Below are 21,194 nucleotides of genomic sequence, written 5' to 3'. Positions count from 1 at the left end.
TAACTGAATGCATCTGTTTTAATTCAGTCTGTCCCTCAGTGGTCCAGTCGCCCTGCTCAGAATGACAGAAAGAATTCTTTATTCAGTATTGTAAAAGAGTTTGAGTTTTGTCTTCTTAGTGAGCTTTCGTACTCATATCAGTGTGATCTCCATTCAATGTTTGTTATGATGAAAAAACAGGTCAGGAACATTCCCCAATACATTACAATGACAATTAGAAGGCAATGCAAAACGATCACACCATCAACTACATGGAGAATGATTTCAGAATCTTTGTTGTGAAGTAATATATCTTCTCCAAACTGCACAAATTTCGAGGCGCACAATTGTATCAGATGTCTTTTGGATACAATTTTCTGTTCACTTAAACTAGGAGACCCAAACCTGTTCCAGCATGACAATCCACAAAGCTAGCTTCATGAAGATATGCTTCACATGGGTTGGAGTGTAAGATCTCCTGCTATAGAGCCTTCACCTTAACTGTATTAAACACTTTTGGGATGTAATATATAAGATATAAGAGTGGAGGAAGGTGCACACAGGTGGACTATGTTGTATGTAGGAGATGCAACCTGAAGGAGATTGGAGACTGTAAGGTGTTGGCAGTGAACAGAGTAGATAGACAGCATCGGATGGTGGTCTGTAGGATGGTTTTGAAGGTGAAGACGAAGAGGAGGAGAGTGAGGACTGAAAGAAGAATTAGATGGTGGAAACTGAAGGAGGAAGACTGTAGTGTGAGGTTTAGGGAGGAGGTCAGACAGGAGCTTGGTGGTGGTGTAGAGGTGCTGGATGATTGGGCAACTACTGTAGAAGTGATGAGGAAGACAGTTAGAAAGGTACTTGGTGTTACATCTGGAAAAGGCATATGAGCTGGAGGAGAAGTTGGACATTAAGGAAGGAGAAAAGGATTTGTAGAGATTGGCCAGGCAGAGGAACCGAGCTGGGAAGGATGTGCTGCAAGTTAGAGCAATAAAGGATGGAGATGGAAATGTGTTGACTAGTGAGGAGAGTGTGTTGGAGGGAGTATTTTGGAGAAGATGATGAATAAGGATAATGAGAGAGAGAGAGAGGGTTGGATGAACTGGTGATGGTGAAGCAGGAAGTGGATAGGATTAGTAAGGAGGAAGTGAGAGCAGCTATTAAGAGGATGAAAAGTGGAAAGTCAGTTGGACCAGATGACATACCGGTAGAAGCATGGAGATGTTAAGAAGAGATGGCAGTGGAGTTTTTAACCAGATTGATTGAATGGAGAAGGAGTGTGCTGATACCGTTTTTTAAGCATAAGGAGATGTGGAATCCAGGTATCAGGTGTGTCAGAGAAGTATGTGAGGGTGGTGCAGGACATGTATGAGGACAGTGTAACAGCAGTGAAGTGTGCAGTAGGAACGACAGGTGGGTTTAAGGTGAAGGTTGGACTGCATCAAGGATCAGATCTGAGCCCTTTCCTGTTTGCAGTGGTGATGGACAGGTTGAAGGACGAGGTCAGACAGGAGTCTCCGTGAACTATAATGTTTGCAGATGATATTGTGATTTGTGGTGAGAGTATGGAGCAGATGGAGAAGAGCCTGGAGAGGTGGAGGTACACGCTGGAGAGAAGGGGAATGAAAGTCAGTAGGAGTAAGACAGAGTACATGTGTGTGAATGAGAGGGAGGGCAGTGGAAGGGTGTGGTTGCAGGGAGAAGAGGTGGAGAAGGTGGAGGAGTTCAGGTACCTGGGGTCAAAAGTGCAAAGTAATGGAGAGTGTGTTAGAGAAGTGAAGAAAAGAGTGCAGGCAGGGTGGAGTGGGTGGAGAAGAGTGATAGCAGGAGTGATTTGTGATAGAAGAGTATATGTGAGAGTGAAAGGGAAAGTTTATAGGACTGTGATGAGACCTGAGATGTTGTATGGTTTAGGGACAGTGGCATGGAGCTGGAGGTAGCAGAGCTGAAGATGTTGAGATGTTTATTGGGAGTGATTAGGATGGACAGGATAAGAAATGAGTTTATAAGACGGACAGTGCATGGAGGATGTTTTGGAGACAAGGTGAGGGAGGTGAGATTGAGATGGTTTGGACATGTGCAGAGGAGGAACATGAAGGAGGAAGGCCAATGAGGAGGTTTATGAAAAGAGAGGACAGGGGAGTATAAAGACTGATGATCCACTGAAGAAGAAGAAGAAGATATAAATATATATATATATATGTGTAGGAAAAGGGGGAAGGACTCTGTTTATATAGTGCACCTGTCTGTACGCTGTACGGCACCCCACGAGGCTCAACCCACAACAACACAAAAAGCGCACCGCGTTTCTCTCTCCGGTCAGTGTGCGGGTGGTGGTGGAGCGGATCTGCGGCTGGATTGAAAGCGCTCACTGCTGGAAGACTTCTGCTCGTTTATGCGTCTCGTGTTTGACGCGTTGGGTTTGTTTATAAAGAGAAGTGAGATTATCTGGATTGAGCAGCACACAGACATGTCCCGGAGGAAACAGAGTAACCCGCGACAGTTCAAACGCCACCGGGCTCCTAATTCAGGTTCCTTTACTTTTATTATAGTAATATTTATATTTATTTATGCATGGACATAGAGCTCTGTTTTTCTCTTAGTTATGTGTTTATGTCTTATAACTGTGCGTGTCGGACTTTTCATAATCATAGAGAAGCCTTAAGAAATAAGATGAACTTTATTATTATTATTATTATTATTATTATTATTATTATTATTATTATTATTATTATTATTGTTGTTGTTGTTGTTGTTGTCGTCATAGGTTTTATATTTATTTTTTTGCTTCCAGAAGAGCTTTATACACTATTTTTAATCTACTAATGCAAAGTTCTGACAATAAAATTAGCAGATGCTTTACAAAATAATACATCTGGTATTAAATAAATAAAATAAATATATATAAAGAAATATAAAAGAACCATTCTGATTATCTTGATCCTCTAACATGATATATTTGACTATTTTTTTAAATCGCAAATCATAATAATAAATAATAAAACAGTATAGCATCTTAAATATGGATATTTATGCAAATAAAAAAATTATAATATTTATAAGAATATAATTTTTTTTTAAAGGTAGCGTTAGATATTTAGTGGGATATTTAATTTTTTTATTTTAATTAATTACTAAAAAATTTTTACAAAGATTTAAAGAAGTAAATTTGACTTATCCCAGCTTTATAATATAATATATAATAATATAGACATAATTTGTGCATGTAAATAAGTTATTATTGGCTCTAAAGCAGAATTAATGCTACTTATAGAGTAATAATTTGTATAATTTGTAGTATTAGTATAGTTTTTTATTCTGCTGCATGTCATTGAAACTACACTTAATTTGTGATAATTGCACCTGTATCTGGGTTTTGGATTTGGTTTATGAAGCACGTTGAGACTTTTGAGGCATCAGGTCCATCACAGTTATTATAAAGGACAAAAAGGTCATTATGTAGTTCTTGGGTTTTTATTTTTATCTCTCTCTCATCATATTGCCCCTTTATCTAAACCTCAGCAATTGCCCCAGTATTTTCATATTTTGCCTATTCCATTCTCACACCGTCCCTCTGGTGCACAGATAAAGAGAGCGAGTGCTGAAAGAGCTCCATTAATTTGCCCTGATGACTGCAACGATAAGAACAGATAATGGACTTGATAAAGCGTGTGTGTGTGTGTAAGTGTGTGTGGGAGCGGAGATATCATCACACACATGATTATTGCCATTAAAATTCCAGCTCTGCAATCTGCGCCGCACTGATAATCCTCTCCGGACGATAAGACAAAGAAAATCTTCTCTCTTTATTAGGTCTTCTGGATATTCTGATAATATAGTGATAAATTCTGTTATTACTCCTGACCCTGCTTTATAAAAACAACAAAACAAAATCTGTTTTTTTTTTTTTTCTTTCCCTTTTCTCCATCTCGTATTCTTTTGAAGTGATAGGGTCATCTTTTCTGCTTCACTCCTGCCTCCACCCTCCTTAACCCTCCCAGCACTGGGGTTTTTATTGTAATAAGAGTTAGATCTGAAAGGCAGATATCGAGGTAGGAGCATATTATCATCCGTTATCAGTTCTTTTTCACTCCATTGAGCCGAACCAGCTGTTATTCCCCCCCTTATCGCCCGCCTCGTGACCGGCGGGGCAGTAAATTTGCCCCCCCCTTTGGTGGGATAAATCTATGACAGTGGATTAAAAGAGTAAGATGAGGGAAAAGCGCTGCGTCGTCTTCCTGAGAGAACGAGTCGATGCGAATCGTGGCCTTTTTTTCACGTCTCGGCTGATGAGCTGCTGACACAAAACCCTCACCAGGCGTTTATCAGTGAAACTTTTATGCTGTACATAGTACTATAAGGAGCTACTGCATTAAAGGTACACGGTAGGAGCTTTTCCATTCTGAATGACATCATGAGAAGATGAAAATGGAATGAAAAAATAAATAAAATAAAATTTATGAAATAAATGTAATGATGATGTCGTTTACTTTACATATCGTAATCCCCATTTTTTAATGAATAAATCTTCCTATAAAATTTCAATATAAATACACCTGATTGTCAAACATGACATGAGAGAATTGTTTAATTATTATAATTTTTGTATCATTTTTTCACCACTGAATTCTCAATGATAATCTGACTCCTAAATGAGTCCACAGTAAAACCTTATACAGTAAGGCGTTGCCATGTGTGCAGGAATTAAACAGCTGTTGTATTAAATAAATAAAACACCAGTGATAAAAAGAATGAATGATCAGGGTGGTAGCTGTAACTCTACTTCATCACAAGCTTTAAGTTGATGTTCTTCCTGTCAGAGAAACACAAGTGTTTTACTCCTGTTTAATGAGTCCCTCCAGAACTCTTAAAGGTTCTATGTAGAATCATACAACAGTGTTTTTTTTTTATATAAGAGAAGATTCCTACATTTTATTATACATTTAGTCTCCATTTTCTGTTAACACCCTCCACTCTTCTGGGAAGATGTTACTCTAGATTTTGTGGAGATTTGTGCTCCTCCACCCATAATGGTGTTAGTAAAGGCAGGTACTGATGTAGGTGAGAAGGTGAGGAGGCCTGGGGGTGCAGTCAGCATTCACATTCATCCCGAAGGTGTTCTATAGAGTTTGAGCTCCACAGCAGGAGATCTTCCACTCCTTGTTATAATGCTAATGCTAATAACTCTCTGTGCCTCCAATTTTGTGGTAACAGTTCAGAGACGAACCACATGGCTGGAAAAGTCCCACTTGGAAAAGTTATAGTGTAAAGTTTTCTTTCAGAACAGATGATCAACAATAAGTGAACATTTTGATGAAGCTGCTTCTGAGGGGAGGAAACAGACTGCAAACTTCTCAAGGCAAAAAAAAAAGTAGAGAAGTGGAAACTGGTGTTTTGTTTGTTACCTCATCACTCCAAATGTTTTACCTCCTGAATGGAAGCATCCAGAGTTTATATCCAGAGACATATTCTTCTTGTGTGTTTTATCAGATAGTGATGATCGGTGTACAGTGTTATTGAGATAATTGTCGTGAACCTCGGAGTGGAGATAACATTTATACGTTTTAGGAGGTTTTGTGAAGGATTGCTTTACCTGCTCTAAGAGGACCACGAAAGCTTTCATCCGAGTTTCTCAAGATTGCTGAACATTGTGATTTATCAGAACAGACTTTCTGACTCTCTCTGTCTCTCTCTCTCTCTCTCTCTCTCTCTCTCTCTCTCTCTCTCTCTATTTGTGAATTTTTCCGTCACTTTCCTTCGCTGACATACGGCTGTCAGAATATGATAAGTTTCTTTCATTACGATATCCTTTTTTTTCCCAGAGACGTCAAGGTTTGTCAGCTCATCTTTATTTTTCTTTCTTCCTTTCTTTCTTACTTTTTTATTTATATTTCCCAAAGCCATTTTGATTATCTTCATCTGCCAACTGTCAGCGCTCCGTCTCTGTGAGATGGGTCTAATATAAAGCAGGGGGTTATTGCGTGCCAGCTTTTCTCAGCAGCATCTGTTCACCACTAATGAGCTATGAAGTGCTATGGCTCGCTGGCCTACGAAGCAGGAAGAAGATGCAATACGAGCGCGAGAGGAGCCAACTGTTTCTCTCCAAGCTTTCATAAGCACTTTCTTCTTCTTCTTCTTTTATTTTATTTATTTATTTCGAAAAAGAAAATGTAAATCAAGTCATAGCAGCGATGTTAATAAGAGAAGAAGAAGAAGACATTGGATCAGACTCTGTCTAGGATTAACATAAAAAAGATGGGTGGATACTGGAGGCGTGCCAATATTTATACAATGGATAATTGTTTGAATGTGATTGGAAACTGCAGTGTGCTTTTGAGAGTGCTGATGTTGAGTAGAACCTCAGTGGGATGTGTGTATTTGAGGTCATTCATTTATTTAATTGCTATAGTCATTTCCAGTTCTAACAACAGTACCACTGAAATGTGTATTAAAGTAGACTTGATATTTTTAAGAATATTTAATTTCTTCAGACGGCTCATCAGATACAGATAAGCCATAGGGATCAACGTTAGCCAGCTTGCCGGCCAACGTCTAAAGTTAGTGTGCCTGATTTAGGATTTATTTTTGTTCAAAAGCTATATTTGTGGATGTGTGCCTGTGGATTTGTGCCTGGAATGTCAAATGATATTAATTTCTTGTGTATATAAAGCTTGTGTTGAAAAGCCTTCATAGGGACAGAGTTGTGTTTCTGTTTGTTAACAATGTTGACATGGTGAGGAAAAGAAGACGACAGGATGTTTATTCGACAGCCCTTAATCAGTATCAGCAGACATTTATCACTCACTCCATCATTGAACCAGGAAACTCGATGCTGTCTGATTATCAGTGCTTTTTAAACAGAAACAATAGTGCGATCGTTGCGTCTGGGTTACGGGTCAAAAGACCCTGCGTTCAGAGTCTTTTGCATCTTTTGAAAGTACTAGACAGAACATAGATTTTCGAATCGAACCCCTTTTCACCTTTTTGCCAAGCTCGTCAGGGTCATCATGATGACAAATGAAAGAGTGTCTTTCAGTACTAGAAAATGATGTTTTTGTCACTATTTCTTTCTTTTTTTTTTACTTTTTTTTGTCCGACCCTACAACTGCGGCATGATGCATGGATCTATAAAGCGAAAATAATTTCGCTTTCACGTTATTATTCACACGGGTTGATAATCTGGGCTTCTTCTCTGTGTCTGAGATCAAATCACACACACAGATACATTGCTTTAGCTACTTAGTGTGTGAGGCAAATAGCTTTTTTCATTTTAGGCTGTTAGCAAGCAACGGTAACATTTACCAAATAATCATTAGTTACATTGTTCTAATTGGTTAACGAGAGTAAATGTAGGTACACAATTATATAGGATGACTTTGGATGTGGTAGCATTCAATTTTCCTTCACTTGAACTAGGAGACCCAAATCTGTTCCAGGATGACTGTTCCCAGTACAAAAGTCAGCCACATGAACTACATGGGTTGGAGTGAACGATTTCCTGCTGTAGAGCTCTGACCTCAACCCTCATTAAACACCTTTGGGATGAATTGGAACGCTGAGTTCACCCTGGAATTCCTCACCTACATGAGTTCCTGATTTTACTAAAGAGGTTGATGCTGAATGAGCGCAAATCTCCATGAAAACTAGTGGAACATCTTCCCAGATGAGTGAAGGTGATAATAACAGGAAATAGGGACTGAATGAAGAATGGGGTGTTCAGAAAGCACAAACCAATCTTAGGTCCAGGCATCCACAAAGTCTTCTCTCTATAGTCTAGTTAGCTAATAACTGTGACACATTTGTCTTTCCTGCAAATAGCAGATAAATGTAGCTTATAACCTTTAAGCTATGTTGTTTTATATCAGTTTATCTAGTTAGCAAAATATTCAGAAGGGTCAAGAACAGAACTTTTAAATTGCCTCTGACTCACAGTACCATCAAGAACTTAAAGCTGTAAAGACTGACCACCCCAATTATTGTTAAAATTTTAACTAAATTAGACCATTTAAAGAAGAAAAACTTTAATGTCTGGGTTCCGAGTCACATTGGTTCGACTGGCAAGTGAGCGCGAAGATACGGCTGCCAGGAAAGCACATGAACTGGAAATAACTGACTGTGTAATACCACCTTCTGACCTCAGATCATTAATTAACTTCTACATCGCAAACAAATGGCAGAAGGAATGGGACGTTTATAAAAATAGTAAATTGCCCTAGTACTAAAAAAAGTGTCTTTTTTTAGTTAAAAATCGAAGCATGACCAAACCGACTTGGCCACTGAAGACTTGCACATGGGTTTCTGCTGATAGCTGAAGCTCCAACCTTATACCTTTCATGTCAGGTCACTTTGACTATTAAAACACATGTAACTTTTATGATACTACTAGGAAATGATTTTATTTAGAAATATGTTTCACCTGCATGTGTTTTACGCTTTTTTTGTTTCAAGTAAAGCAGAAATGTCATAATCTAATTTAAATGTTATGAATTTGATAATGACAACGTGTCTGCCATGCACATAGCCCTGATGCTAACATGGCGTTAAAGCTCAATAAGCAAACAAACACATAGTTAGCAAGCTGCTCTGATTCCATGTACAGTGTGATGGAAGTAGGCTGCTTACTGGACGGATTGAGAATCTTTTCTAACGAGATTTTAGAATCATTGGAGACATTTTATAAACAGACTAAATCTCTAAAACTCTAAATCTTTGAAACGTAAATAGCTGTTAGTTAGCATGATATGATTTCTCTCTGTGATCGTATTTCCGATGTTAAAATTTCGTCTCGTGTAAGGAAGTGGCAGATGAGGCGATTTGAAATTTAGAGAGAAGCTTTATTATGCTGCAGCGTTTCTGGTTCTATTCATGTCTCGCTGCTGTATAATCACTGCTTTAATCTCATTTACACACTCAGGAAAAACAATGTGTGTGTGTGTGTGTGTGTGTGTGTGTGTGTGTGTATGCAAACAGGGATTAGGGGAACTCTGAGATCACTGAATCAATGAATCACATATTTTGGGTGCTTATAAGTTTTAATCTGATTAATTCTCTGTATGGGAATTTAAACATATTAGCGTAACCACAAAAGTACCAGTTCCCCAAAAGGTCTAACGTCGCTGCAATTCGTACATCTATTTGCGTAATTGAGTCCGGAATACAAGTCTGGAATTGAGTCCAGAATTCCAGCATTTTTTGTTTTGTTTGTTGGAGTAAATCAGGCAGCTCCAGGAAAACATTGGAAAGACCTCGGTCCATTGCAGGGCAACTTGCGTGCGCGCACACGTTCACAACCAAGGGGAATTTTGCATTGCTAAGGCACACACAAAGAAGTTTTTTGAGGTACAAAGAAACCTGGAGAACCCAGAGGAGAACTCTTATGGGCACGTAAAATAGGTGAAACATCACACATGGACTACCACATGCTCAGGATCGAACCAGGAACACTGAAGCTATGAGATTGCAATGTGCTTCATGGTGATGCTGTAGTGCGGAATTTAAATATAATAATACATTATTTTAAGGCTCAGCTAGTTACGTAGCTGGCAATTTGTATATCAGCCAAATGTGAATTAGCAACCACTTCCATCACAAACATTATGCCATACCACACCAGATAAAACTGTATGATGGATAGAAGAATATATCTGGAGTGAACATATAAGAGTTAAGATTCATATATATCTACTAAATGCTGTGAAAAAAGAAAAAATCCCAGGTCTAAACTAGGATTCATCCCTCAGCAGATGCCTTCTCATCTTTGTCTGTGTTAGCGAGATCTAGGCGTCATGCCATCCAGGCTGAGGTGCTCGAATCCTGCGCCAAAGAGCCCCGGTGTGTGATTGATGCAGTGTGTGTGTTAGCGTCTACAGGGAAGCATGCAGAGTCCAAATTTCATACTCATACACAACGCTGTCGAAATCATACTGACAGAAAATCCATGCATTTTACTTTAACCTCAGTCTTTGAGTTTTACTAGCTGCTAGTTTACAGCTACAACCACTAATTAGCCACTCAAGCAATCCACTTTTGATAATCTCTTGTAATATTTATTCAGATTCAGACCTCCATAAAGCCCTCATGAAGTTCAGGTTTTTCGGAATGCATCTATGTACAAGTTCACTGTTGTTGTTTTTCAAGAGTGAATAAATAAGTTTGAATGAAAAAGATTTATTAATTAAATCTAACGATTTATTATAACTGAATGTATTTGAGTGTAAAATTCACCCTCACTGTAGTTTATAAAACAGGAAACAGCATAACTGTTTTTCTTGATTTTTCTCATGCAGGTGGGCTTGAGAACGGACAAATGTTGGAATCGGAGGACGACGAGAAAGAGATCCTGAATGGCGTAGAAACGAGCATAGACCAAGACACACAGTTCCATTTGGAACCTGAAAGTTTTCAGGTTAAAAACGAGGACGTTTCTAGCGAAGGTGTGGCAGTTATATTAAAATCTGGTCAATCACACAACACACAGTGTGCTTTATTTCTCTTACACCACTGTAGTTTCCCTAAAATAAATAGTTTTAGTTATTAAAGAGAGACTATATATATATATATATATATATATATATATATATATATATATATATATATATATATATATATATATATATATATATTAAGGTTTGAGGTTTTTCAGAAATGGCTGATCTGAGATTTCTACACACAACAGTTTAGACAGACTGGTGCGCAAAACAAAAAACAGAGGAAGAGGAAAAGGCCAGGCTGGTCCGACGTGTTGTTATTGAGACGAGATTTTTTTTCTCGTCTCCATTCTCTTCTCTTTCACCATCAAGGTGTTCAGCTCTGCAGACCCTCCACTTTAGAGGTGCTGTTTTTTGTTTTTTTGCGCCACTATGTGCTGTGTGTGGAAAATCTCAGAAAATCATTATTGAAAAAAATAATAACACCAGTCACAAGAGATGCCGTTAAAAATTTTTTCTCCATTCTAGATGTTTAATATACAAATTAATTGGTCTGTAGCTGCATGATGTTCTGGATTGGGCCTCCATAAGTTTGAAGGGCTCGCAACTTTGTGGATCTGGAACCGACGAGCCTCCGCTACTCTTTAGCTCATCTCGAAGAGCGTTATTGTACCTAGTAAACATTAACCGAGTGTTTTGTCATTTCGCCCTCGGAGAAAATCTTCAGCTCTTTGAACTGAAATTCAATTTCACTTTCCCCGATCCTCAGAAGTGTTTGTAATTCGGCTTACTCTCCATGCTGTTTTTTTTTTTAATTTCTTGCTCACAGTTGATGAATCTGCTCTTTGAAACGCCTCTGCATTTCCTCTTAAAAGTTTGGCGTGAGGAAATTGGAGCACGTACACATTTTACACCTGTTTAGCCTCTCAGCGAGGAATTTTCAAAAGAGCAATCTTTTTTTCCCCTCTCTCTGGAATTGGCGGAAAAACGTACGTCTGTACGTCTTTTGTTCTTTCTGAAAGGAATCCAGGCAGGCGAGCTCATTCGAGTTGTGCACACAGATTGTAATTTATTTGAGCATGCACTTCCTGTTTCGGGACGCGTTTCAGTTTTTTTTGTTTGTGTTTTGCTGTAAACAAGAGAGAAGATGTGAACTGCTCTGAAACAAAAATGCATATTTGAATATTTATTTTCTAACAAGTGTCTGTAGCAGACATGAGCCACTATTGTGGTTACATACACTACATGGACAATGGTCTGTGTTCACCTGAATATAAGATGGTATGCCCAAGAGCAGTAGTAAATTCAGCTACTGATGTAGGTGAGGTGAGGAGTGCTGGGGTGCAGTCAGCATTCATATTCATCCCAAAGATAGTCACTAGGTTTGAGGTCAGTGCTCTATAGAAGGCCACTCAAGATCTTCTACTCCAAGACCCATGTAAAGCAGATCTTCATGGATTATACTGGAACAGGTTTAGGCCTCTAAAGTCATTTAAATACATCCTACACAATTAACGTAACATTTCATAATGACTTGAATAGAATAGAATGTTGTAAAGTCACTGTGGGATAAAAAGGATAGAAAGATGCGGTTATAGGAAATATTTTGTAGGATAACATTAACGCCTTTTCTTTACTTTACATCACCCATTGATGTCATTGATTGTTTTAGTAAACAGTGAAAGACGGAGTGTTTTATTTACTTATACTGCACATCCTATAACTTATTATGGCACACAATTCATTTACAGGTGGCCTGAAATAGTGTTTGGTAGTGTGTGTGTGTGTGTGTGTGTGTGTGTGTGTGTGTGTGTGTGTGTGTGTGTGTGTGTGTGTGTGTGTGTGTGTGTGTGTGTGTGTGTGTGTGTGTGTGTGTGTGTGTGTGTGTGTGTGTGTGTCAGTGCCAGAGGCAGAAAATCCTTAATCACTGTTTAATTAAGGAATGGTCCTATAGCTGGTTCCTGTCCTGCAATTAAACATTTCCAATAAGTTTAGTCACAGAGATTAACATAGTGAGTGAGACACAGGCATGTCTTTCTTTCTTTCTTTCTTTCTTTCTTTCTTTCTTTCTTTCTTTCTTTCTTTCTTTCTTTCTTTCTTTCTTTCTTTCTTTCTTTCTTTCTTTCTTTCTTTCTTTCTTTCTTTCTTTCTTTCCTCTCAGAAAGCTCTCCAACATTCTCTCTCTCACACACTCACACTGAGATCAAATCACACACACACACACACACACACACACACACACACACACACACACACACACACACACACACACACACACACATTTAACTCTCTCAGACTGACTTTGTCCCAGTTCTGCTCTTTTAGAGCTTCTTTAGTTCACCTGAGGGATCATTTAAGGATTTTAAACATTTAATTGTCTTTTTGGCTTCTTTGGGGCTCCTTTAGTTTCTTTAGACTTAAGGGCTGCATTTAGCATGTAAACGTTAGGGTTCTATTTGGTTATCATGATGCTCCTTTTGGGTATATAGGTTTCCTTCACATATCTTTCAGGGCTGCTTTTGGGTCGGAGCATTTTTTATGTTTTTTTCAGGTCCGATTTAAAGTTCCTTTAGGGCAGCTTTAGGGCCTCCTTTGGGATTCTTCATGCCTGCTTTAGGGTCTCTTTTACAGTTAATTTAGAGCTGCTTTAGGGCCTCTTGGCCTTTTGGTCTATATAGGGCAGATTTAGGGTCCCTTAAGAGCTGCTTTAAGGTTCCTTCAGGGCTGCTTTAGACGTTCTTTAGGGAATCTTTGGGGTTTCTTTAGACCTTTCTTATTGAAATTTTAGAGGATCCTTTGGGGCATCTTCAAGGTTTATTTTTGTTTTTACACATTTTTCTTTTTTGCTGTATGTGAATTTTGTTCTTGGTTTAATATTTTATTTAGTTTATTTATATCTCTCTGTGTCTGTGAATCAACACATATAGAACCGTACAATTTAACCTTTGACCTCTCTCTTTTACAGGAGATGTGAGTGGAAGTCAGGAAGCCCAGACAGAAGTCAGTGAAGGACATGCGAAGGAGAAAAACCAGAGCGGCGCGAGCGGGTCAGAGGAGTGGGACGGCCCGAGTAAGTTCTACTTCAAGCATAACAGAGCTTATTTTTTCACTAAAATAAAAATGAATAGTTGAATAATACATGCTTTGCTTAATAAACTGGCTAATTGATGAATGAATTAATTGAATTATTGGTTGATATTATCAGTTAAAAACCTAAAGCACTTACAAAAGAGTTTGTGATTGTTTATAATAACACATTAAAAAATCATTATAAATAATGAAAAACACTCAGGAGATACGTTTACTTTGTATTTTTATAAAGTTTACTGTACCAGAGAAGTGAAAAGATTACACATGATCAGCGTTAGAGTCAGTGCAGGCTTCAGGAGATTTCCTGACATTATTCTGCTATTAAATATTGCATCTTAAACACAAAACAGCGTTACTGATGATTTTCAGAGTCAAAATAAATGCCTTCATTAGAGATCTCAGTCTTATCTGCTTCATATCTCTCTCTCTCTCTCTCTCTCTCTCTCTCTCTCTCTCTCTCCCTCTCTCTCTCTCTCTCTCTCTCTCTCTCTCTCTCTCTCTCTCTCTCTCTCTCTCTCTCTCTCTTTACCTTCCAGTGAAACATGATTATCTGAGTAAGATGAGATTTTATTAACAATGATCAGCCTCAGTGTACTTTTTATCTGATGATGTTTTTTTTCTTTTTTTCTGGGGTGGAATGTGAATCTGGAGCTGTAATTATGCCACTTGTATTCAGTGTGTGTGTGTGTGTGTGTGTGTGTGTGTGTGTGTGTGTGTGAACCTCCGATTAACAACCCAAGATGCATAGATTGTAGCTGTATGTAACTGATTAAACATTATTATTATTATTGTTGTTGTTGTTTTAGATAATGTACTACAGTACATGTACTTCAGTACTACAGATTAATGTTTTAACACTATTTCAGGTTGAAGTGATAAAAAGTAATAGAGTAGATAGTAAAGTAATAGTAATAGTAACCCTAACCCTAACCCAGAAAGGGAGAGACACAGAATCAGGATGAGAGAGACAGATAGACAAAGAGAAATGAAAAGACATATTATGACAGGAAAAAAAAGAGACGGTTTAATGAAGAACAGAGACAGAAAGTCGAGTCATGAGATTGGTGAATGGACCAAGACAGAGAGGGACGAATAGACAAAAAGAAAGAGTGAGACGGAAAGAAAGAAAAAGAGATGAAGACAGTTATACAGAGATGGAATGAGAGAGACCTGGTGACAGAAAGAGAGAGAGTAATAGCAGTGGTTTTGTGTGAAGGAGAAGGTGACCCAGAGCTCATCTTGTTCACCTTCAGCTTTCTCTCATCAAACGAAACATTTTAGCATCGACTATTATATATTATAATAGAATGAAATGAAATAATGCTTGAAAAGGACGAAGCGGATGAACCGGATGTTTATTTCTCTCCGAGTTTGTGCGGGTGATGAATTAAACCCGGGCTGCAGTGGAGGCGCCTGTCAGCCGGATTAAAACACCACCTCATAATAATAAAAATGCTAATAATAATATCGATAATGACACCGATAAAAAGGCTAATCTACGGCGAACAAAGCGGCGTGTTGCTCGCTGATTGCCCGCGTTTTCGCCGTATTCAATTAGAGCGCTCTCGCTGGCGTATTAATCATCTGCTCAGCAAACAAGTCGGCGTTAATTAAAGCAGAGCCGCCGGATAAAGACATGTTGCTGGATCATCATTCTGTTTATCAGCCGTACACACACACACACACACACACACACACACACACTGCCTCTTAGCTTGTAGGAGTTTTTGAGTTTCATATTCAAACTGTGCCAAAAAAGAAACGCTGGAATTCCTTTTTTATTTTTTTTTTATTTTTTTTTAAGTTTGGAGCTAAAAGGATTTGGACAGGTTTTTTTTATTATTGTTTCCATAGTAACAAATTACACAGGGACCAGATTGCTTTCTGAAAACATACTTCCCATTAAACAGTTGTTTTTTATAATATGCTGAGGTTTGGAAAGAATGTCCTTGCTTTTTATTATTCTTTTTTTTTTTGCTTTAGATTCGCTATTATAAAATGTTCCTTTAACGTGAGCCAGGAGACCCAAACCATGACACTGCCCCAGTGCACAAACCCAGCTCCATGAAGATATGCATTACATGGGTTGGAGTGGAAGAACTTCCAGTCCACAGTGAACTGTGATGGCACCCAGACCTCCTCATCTCACCTACATCAGTACCTGACTTTACTAACATCCTTGTGGCTGAATGAGCACAAAATCTTCACAAAGTCCAGAGGAACATCTCCCCAGAAGAGTGAAGGTTTTATAAACTGTTTAAGAAAGCACACAATCTTATGGTCACGTATCCACAAAATGTAGTCTGTAGTGTCAGTAAGAATTGTTACTATAAACGGATAAAAAATATATATACGTGTCGTACTTTAAATGAGAAAATATTAGCAGAGGTATAAGAAAGCATGGAGTGTTTTATCCACACTCGAGGTTGTGATGAAGCACGTTAACGTGACCTCTTACACTAAAGGGGTTGAGAACACGTGTACTGACTTCCTGAGTAGAAGTTCTAGGACCCAGCACCATTCCTCGGTACCGTTTCTTCTCCTGAACAGAATACTGAGACGGATTAAAATCTCACTCCAGCTTTTCCCACACTGGAATTTCACACATCCTCGTACAAACGGTGCATTCGAGCTCGGCGTGGTTTATAAGTCTATCAGGCAGTCGCTCCACACTCCCACAATCTTTTTCTTCTCCGGCTGCTCGAGTCTGAACGCACTCAACCAGCCCTCTACTAGACCTCCATCCCCCTCTCTCTGTTTCTTCTAACCCCTTTTCTTCTCTCCATCCTGCCTTTCCTCACTCTTGAAGAAATCACGGCGGAGAGGCGAGAGAACTGAAACCCCACCACAATGAGGCCGAGAAATATCAGAGTGCCGCCAAAGATGGGCCGTCTCCCAAATCCTCGTGCCCTATCAGACAAATTAAAGTAAATCAAGCATGAAATGAAGCAGGAGAGCCTGGAGATAAGGTTCCTTTAAGTCCTTCACTACAGATTAGAGAGAGAGAGAGAGGGAGTGAGAAAGAGAGGGAGAGAGAAAGTGCGGGTAAGTAGTGGTCAGGGGGTTGGGGAGAGAGAGAGAAAGAGCAAGAGAGTAAAAGAAAAAAAAGAGGACAGGAATAAGTAAAAGATAGAGACTTCATTTAGTGTAAGAAGGAAATAAGGTACAGTGGTCAGATTTTTGGGAGAGAAAGAGAGAGAGGAAGAGAGAGAAAGGGAGAAGAGCAAGGAATGAATGAGAGAAAGGAATATGTGAGCAAAAGAGTTGGAGAAATATGGAGAAATAGAGAAAAAATAGAGAAATGGAGAAATAGACAAACAGAAATAAGTAAGAGAGAGACGGTTAATTTAGCATGTGGAGGAAACAAGGTTGGTCAGGAGAGAGAGAGAGAGAGAAAGAGAGAGAGAGAGAATGTGCAGGTCAGTAGTGTTTGGAGAATTGGAATCTAAAGAGAATGAAATCAGGTATGAATAATTTGTAAGATAATGACTTCATTAAACATGTGAAGAAAAGAAGGTACAGTGGTAAGATGTTCGAGGAGAGAGAAAGAGAGGATGAAGGTGTGGTGTCATGCAGCAGTTCTCACAGGTACACGTCACCACACTGTGTATAAGATAAAACATCCGACCTCAAAGAATTGCTTTGTTTGCGGAGTGTCGCAAAAATCACTGGAAATTCAATTCCATTCACTCTTTTATTTGTGGAGCAGCTTTAGAGATATCAAGAGGTTATAAAAGTCCCTGATGAGATCTGTGTGTGTGTGTGTGTGTGTGTGTGTGTGTGTGTGTGTGTGTGATTTTCTATCTCATTCTCAAAGTTAAATATTTCTACTCTATTCCTGGACGAATGCACGTATATTTCTGTTTATTTATCTCTTTGCTTCCACATTACCAATTCAAATCTTAATGCACCAAAAGTTTGTGGACACCTTACCATAAGCTTGGTCCCTATTTCATGTTACCGGCCAGATGTTCCTCTTGATTTTAGAGTGTGCTTGTGGAGTTTTGTGAGATTAAATTTAGCCATAAGGGGTGTTAGTAAAGTCAAGTGCTGTACTGATGAAGGTGAGGAGGTCTGAAGTGCAGTCAGCTTTCACATTCATCACAATAGTGTTCAATAGGGTTGGGGCTCGATAGGAGATCTTCTACACACTTCCAACCCAAGTAGAGCTTCATGGAGATGGATTTGTGCAAAAGGGAATTGTGAGTGAAGGGAAGGTTTCATGTCCAAAGACTTGCTATATAACTATTTTCTGATCTTCAAAATACTTTACCTTTTTTTTTGTAAATCATTGCAATTTTCAAACTTTCCTGAGCCTTGTTTTATTTTTTCCTCTCAGGAGAGCTGGAGATGGACAGCGTCGGAGCGGACAGAAGCGTTCGTTTCCGTCAGGCGCTTCCTCCAGGTGCCACATGGGGGCCGTACGCTGGGAAAATAGACAGATCTTCTGGAGGAAATGACGCCGTAAGACTCTTTTTGGTGACTAGCTCCCACACTGTAGGGCAGAAGGTTATATAACATCGGTTAATCTCACAGCTCTGTCCAATTCTCACTTCTCAGGCCAGAGTCCTCGTCCTCTTTACTGTTTCCATAGTCACGTGTAAGGAAACAGAAGGATCATGGATGGAGTCTTAAGTGTCCGCTCGTTTTGAGGTTTCTGCTCTGTGAAGGAACAAGTTGTTTCATGTACTTTACATTAACTTTCAACTGGAAATGTATAGAAATTATGGTGGTTTTCTTTTTTCTTTTTTTTTTTGCAAAATGCTGAAGTGAGAAAATAATGTTAAAGTGGTAACATGAAAGCTTTTTTCTTGAGAGAAAAAGAAAGTGAAAGATGCGAGAGAAACATGAGAGAGAAAGAAAGAAAGACAAACACTAATATATAGATACACACAGAGAGAGGGAGAACGGAAGACACACAGAGGTAAATAGACAGCCATTGTGAGAGAGAGACGGTGAGAGGAAAGTGAGACAGAGAGAGAGTGAGACAGAAGGAGAAAGAAACTGAGAGAGTGATAGAGAGAAGGAGAGAGAAAGAGAGAGAGATGAGTACAGTGAGTACAGTTTTTTAGAGTCCAGTTAAGAAGTTGAGGGAAATAGAGCATGCAGAGTGCACAGTTTGTCAGAGAAAGAGATGAGTGTGTGTGTGTGTGTGTGTGTGTGTGTGTGTGTGTGTGTGTGTGTGTGTGTGTGTGTGTGTGTGTGTGTGTGACGGGTAATCTGTGCCCGTGGCAGGTTCCTCTCTCTGTATCGCTGAGCTTTTGTTGTTGCTCCTGTCAGAGTGGGGAGAGGCCGATGGAGGCCTGTGCAGACCTGATAAGAAAAAAGAGGATTCAGCGAGAGAGAGAGAAGAAGAGAGCTAAAGATGGAAAAAGAGAGAGAGCGAGTCTTTACAGTAGCGTGACACACGCATACACATTCTGTTCAGGTCAAAATGACCCACTTACATTTCTTACTGTTTCTGCTACATTCTAGATTTTTTATGTTTTCTTTAATATCTCTCTCTCTCTCTCTCTCTCTCTCTCTCATTCACTCACTCACACACACACACACACACACACACACACACACACACACACACACACATGCCTATAAAGGAATCTGTTAGATTGTCACTGGTTGTGAGTTTGACGTTTGTAATAATTTGTGTGTTGTTTAAAAGAAAAAGTTACACAGGTTCAGTTCACTCAGACACACAAGCTTCATTCAGAGCTTTAGACTTGGATATTAATCCACACTCGGATTCTTTTACTTCTCCTTCTGCTCGTCTCAGGAAGCTGTGTGATAATGGTGATAATGGCTACAATGTGGCTAAAGATCAGAGCTCGCACTTCCTTTTTACACACCTAAAATCTCCAAAGGGACCAGACAGGAAGGAGATGAGAGCTCAGGAACAGTGTGGTCATTCGGACACACACACACACACACACACACACACACACACACTATATGGCCTATAGACTAAAAGTTTGTGGACACCTGACCATAAGATTTGTGTGCTATTTCCATAATCCCCATCCTTCTGTTGGAAAAAGCTCCACTCTTCTGGGAAGATGTTCCACCATATTTTTTTTGATGGTTGGTTTTGTGGAGATTTTGTGCTCATTCAGTCACAGTGGTGTTAGTAACGTCAGGTACTGATGTAGGTGAGGTAAGGAGGCCTGGGGTGCAGTCAGTCCAATACTTTTGACACTATAATATTAGAATTACAATTATTTAATAAATTTAGTTAGATTTTTGGACAGCAACTGTGCTACTGTGTCATATAGTTCCTGTGGTGTATCATCTCAAAAAAACAGCCTGTGATGTTACGGAGAAACTGTAACGTGTAACAACTCCATCCTGAAGACTTCCCGTGTTTAAAAAACATATTGAAAACATAGAGTTACACCTAACAGTATAAAAGAACGAACACTGGAAGCTGCTTCCATACATATTTAATCCCTTCTTTTCTATGTGTGGAGGGCTTTAAAATGATAAAAAAATGCCAGAACTGCTGTCATGAAAAAGTAATATACACCAATCAGAACCGGCTTTGTTTGTCTTTACTTGTTACTCATACCAGTTCCCTCCTCTGGTTCCAGGTGCCGTTAGTTCTGATTGGAGGTCCACAGTGGCTGAAGACTGTGACGTGGGTCAGCGCAGAGGACTCGAAGAATAACTGTGTGGTGTACAGTAAAGGTAAAGGTTATTTACTAATCATTTTCTTCTCAGCCGCTGACAAAACTGCTGCTGTATCAGATATGTTTCCTTACAGATCTCATGGAACCCATTCTCTAAAATAATAATGTACAAAAAGAATTGCTAAAGAACTGATGATGGGGTGTTTCCATCAATTCCTGTCTTGTTCATATGTAAGACTGGATCCTGATAGATAGGAGACCCTGCTGTTACTGATAGTCACTGCAAAAGAGGCGTGGCCTCTGTGTCTGAATGACAGTGAAGGAGGTGTGGCCACTGTGTCTGAGTGACAGTGAAGGAGGTGTGGCCACTGTGTCTGAGTAACAGTAAAGGAGGTGTGGCCACTCTGTCTGAGTGACAGTGAAGGAGGTGTGGCCTTGGTGTCTGAGTGACAGTAAAGTGGGTGTGGCCTCTGTATTTGAGTGACAGTGAAGGAGTCGTGGCCTCTGTGTCTGACAGTGAAGGAGGTGTGGCCTCTGTGTCTGACAGTGAAGGAGGTGTGGCCTCTGTGTCTGAGTGACAGTGAAGGAGGTGTGGCCTCTTTGTTTGAGTGATGGTGAAGGGGGTGTGGCCTCTTTGTCTGGGTGATAGTGAAGGAGGTGTGGCCTCTTTGTTTGCGTGACAGTGAAGGGGGTGTGGCCTCTTTGTCTGAGTGACAGTGAAGGAGGTGTGGCCTTCTCGCTAGCCCAAACATTTCTTTTTTTCATCCACAAATGCTTTCAAGGAATAAATGTAAACCGCCGCTGTATTATCAGACTCCTGCTGCTGTACTCACGTTTTCATTGAGCATGAAGATATCTCTATTAGCCTCGACTGTAAAAGTGATATTTCCCCTAAACTCCCTGACTCTCTCATTCATCTCCACTGGCTTAATGGATTAATCTCTTCATGGAACATGTGTAAGTTTGAGGCGGGAACATCTCCAGCGTAGCGCAAAAGGACCAGAGGAAATAAGAGATTTAAGAGCTGTTATCACTTTAAATCAGAGAACAGAGCGACAGCAGGGGGAGGATAATA

At 39.5% G+C, this 21,194-nt stretch overlaps 1 protein-coding gene across 2 annotated transcripts in view; it reads left to right on the top strand.

The window, feature by feature from the left end:
• Positions 1–2,253: 2,253 nt before the first annotated feature.
• The window catches only part of zfpm2b (zinc finger protein, FOG family member 2b), a 28,200-nt gene continuing 9,259 nt past the window's right edge, over positions 2,254–21,194 (top strand). For both annotated transcript variants that reach the window (XM_083545198.1, XM_083545197.1), the window contains exons 1-5: positions 2,254–2,510; positions 10,266–10,412; positions 13,372–13,476; positions 17,836–17,960; positions 20,081–20,177. In XM_083545198.1, the coding sequence (XP_083401324.1) occupies positions 2,375–2,510; positions 10,266–10,412; positions 13,372–13,476; positions 17,836–17,960; positions 20,081–20,177 (610 nt within the window). In that variant the 5' untranslated portion in view covers positions 2,254–2,374. The remainder of the gene's footprint in view (positions 2,511–10,265; positions 10,413–13,371; positions 13,477–17,835; positions 17,961–20,080; positions 20,178–21,194) is intronic.

The sequence above is a fragment of the Silurus aristotelis genome (genome assembly GCF_946808225.1).
Source record: "Silurus aristotelis genome assembly, chromosome: 6".
Taxonomy (NCBI): Eukaryota; Metazoa; Chordata; class Actinopteri; order Siluriformes; family Siluridae; genus Silurus; species Silurus aristotelis.
Note: the sequence above shows the minus strand (reverse complement) of the source record. Positions and strands in the feature narration are given on the sequence as shown.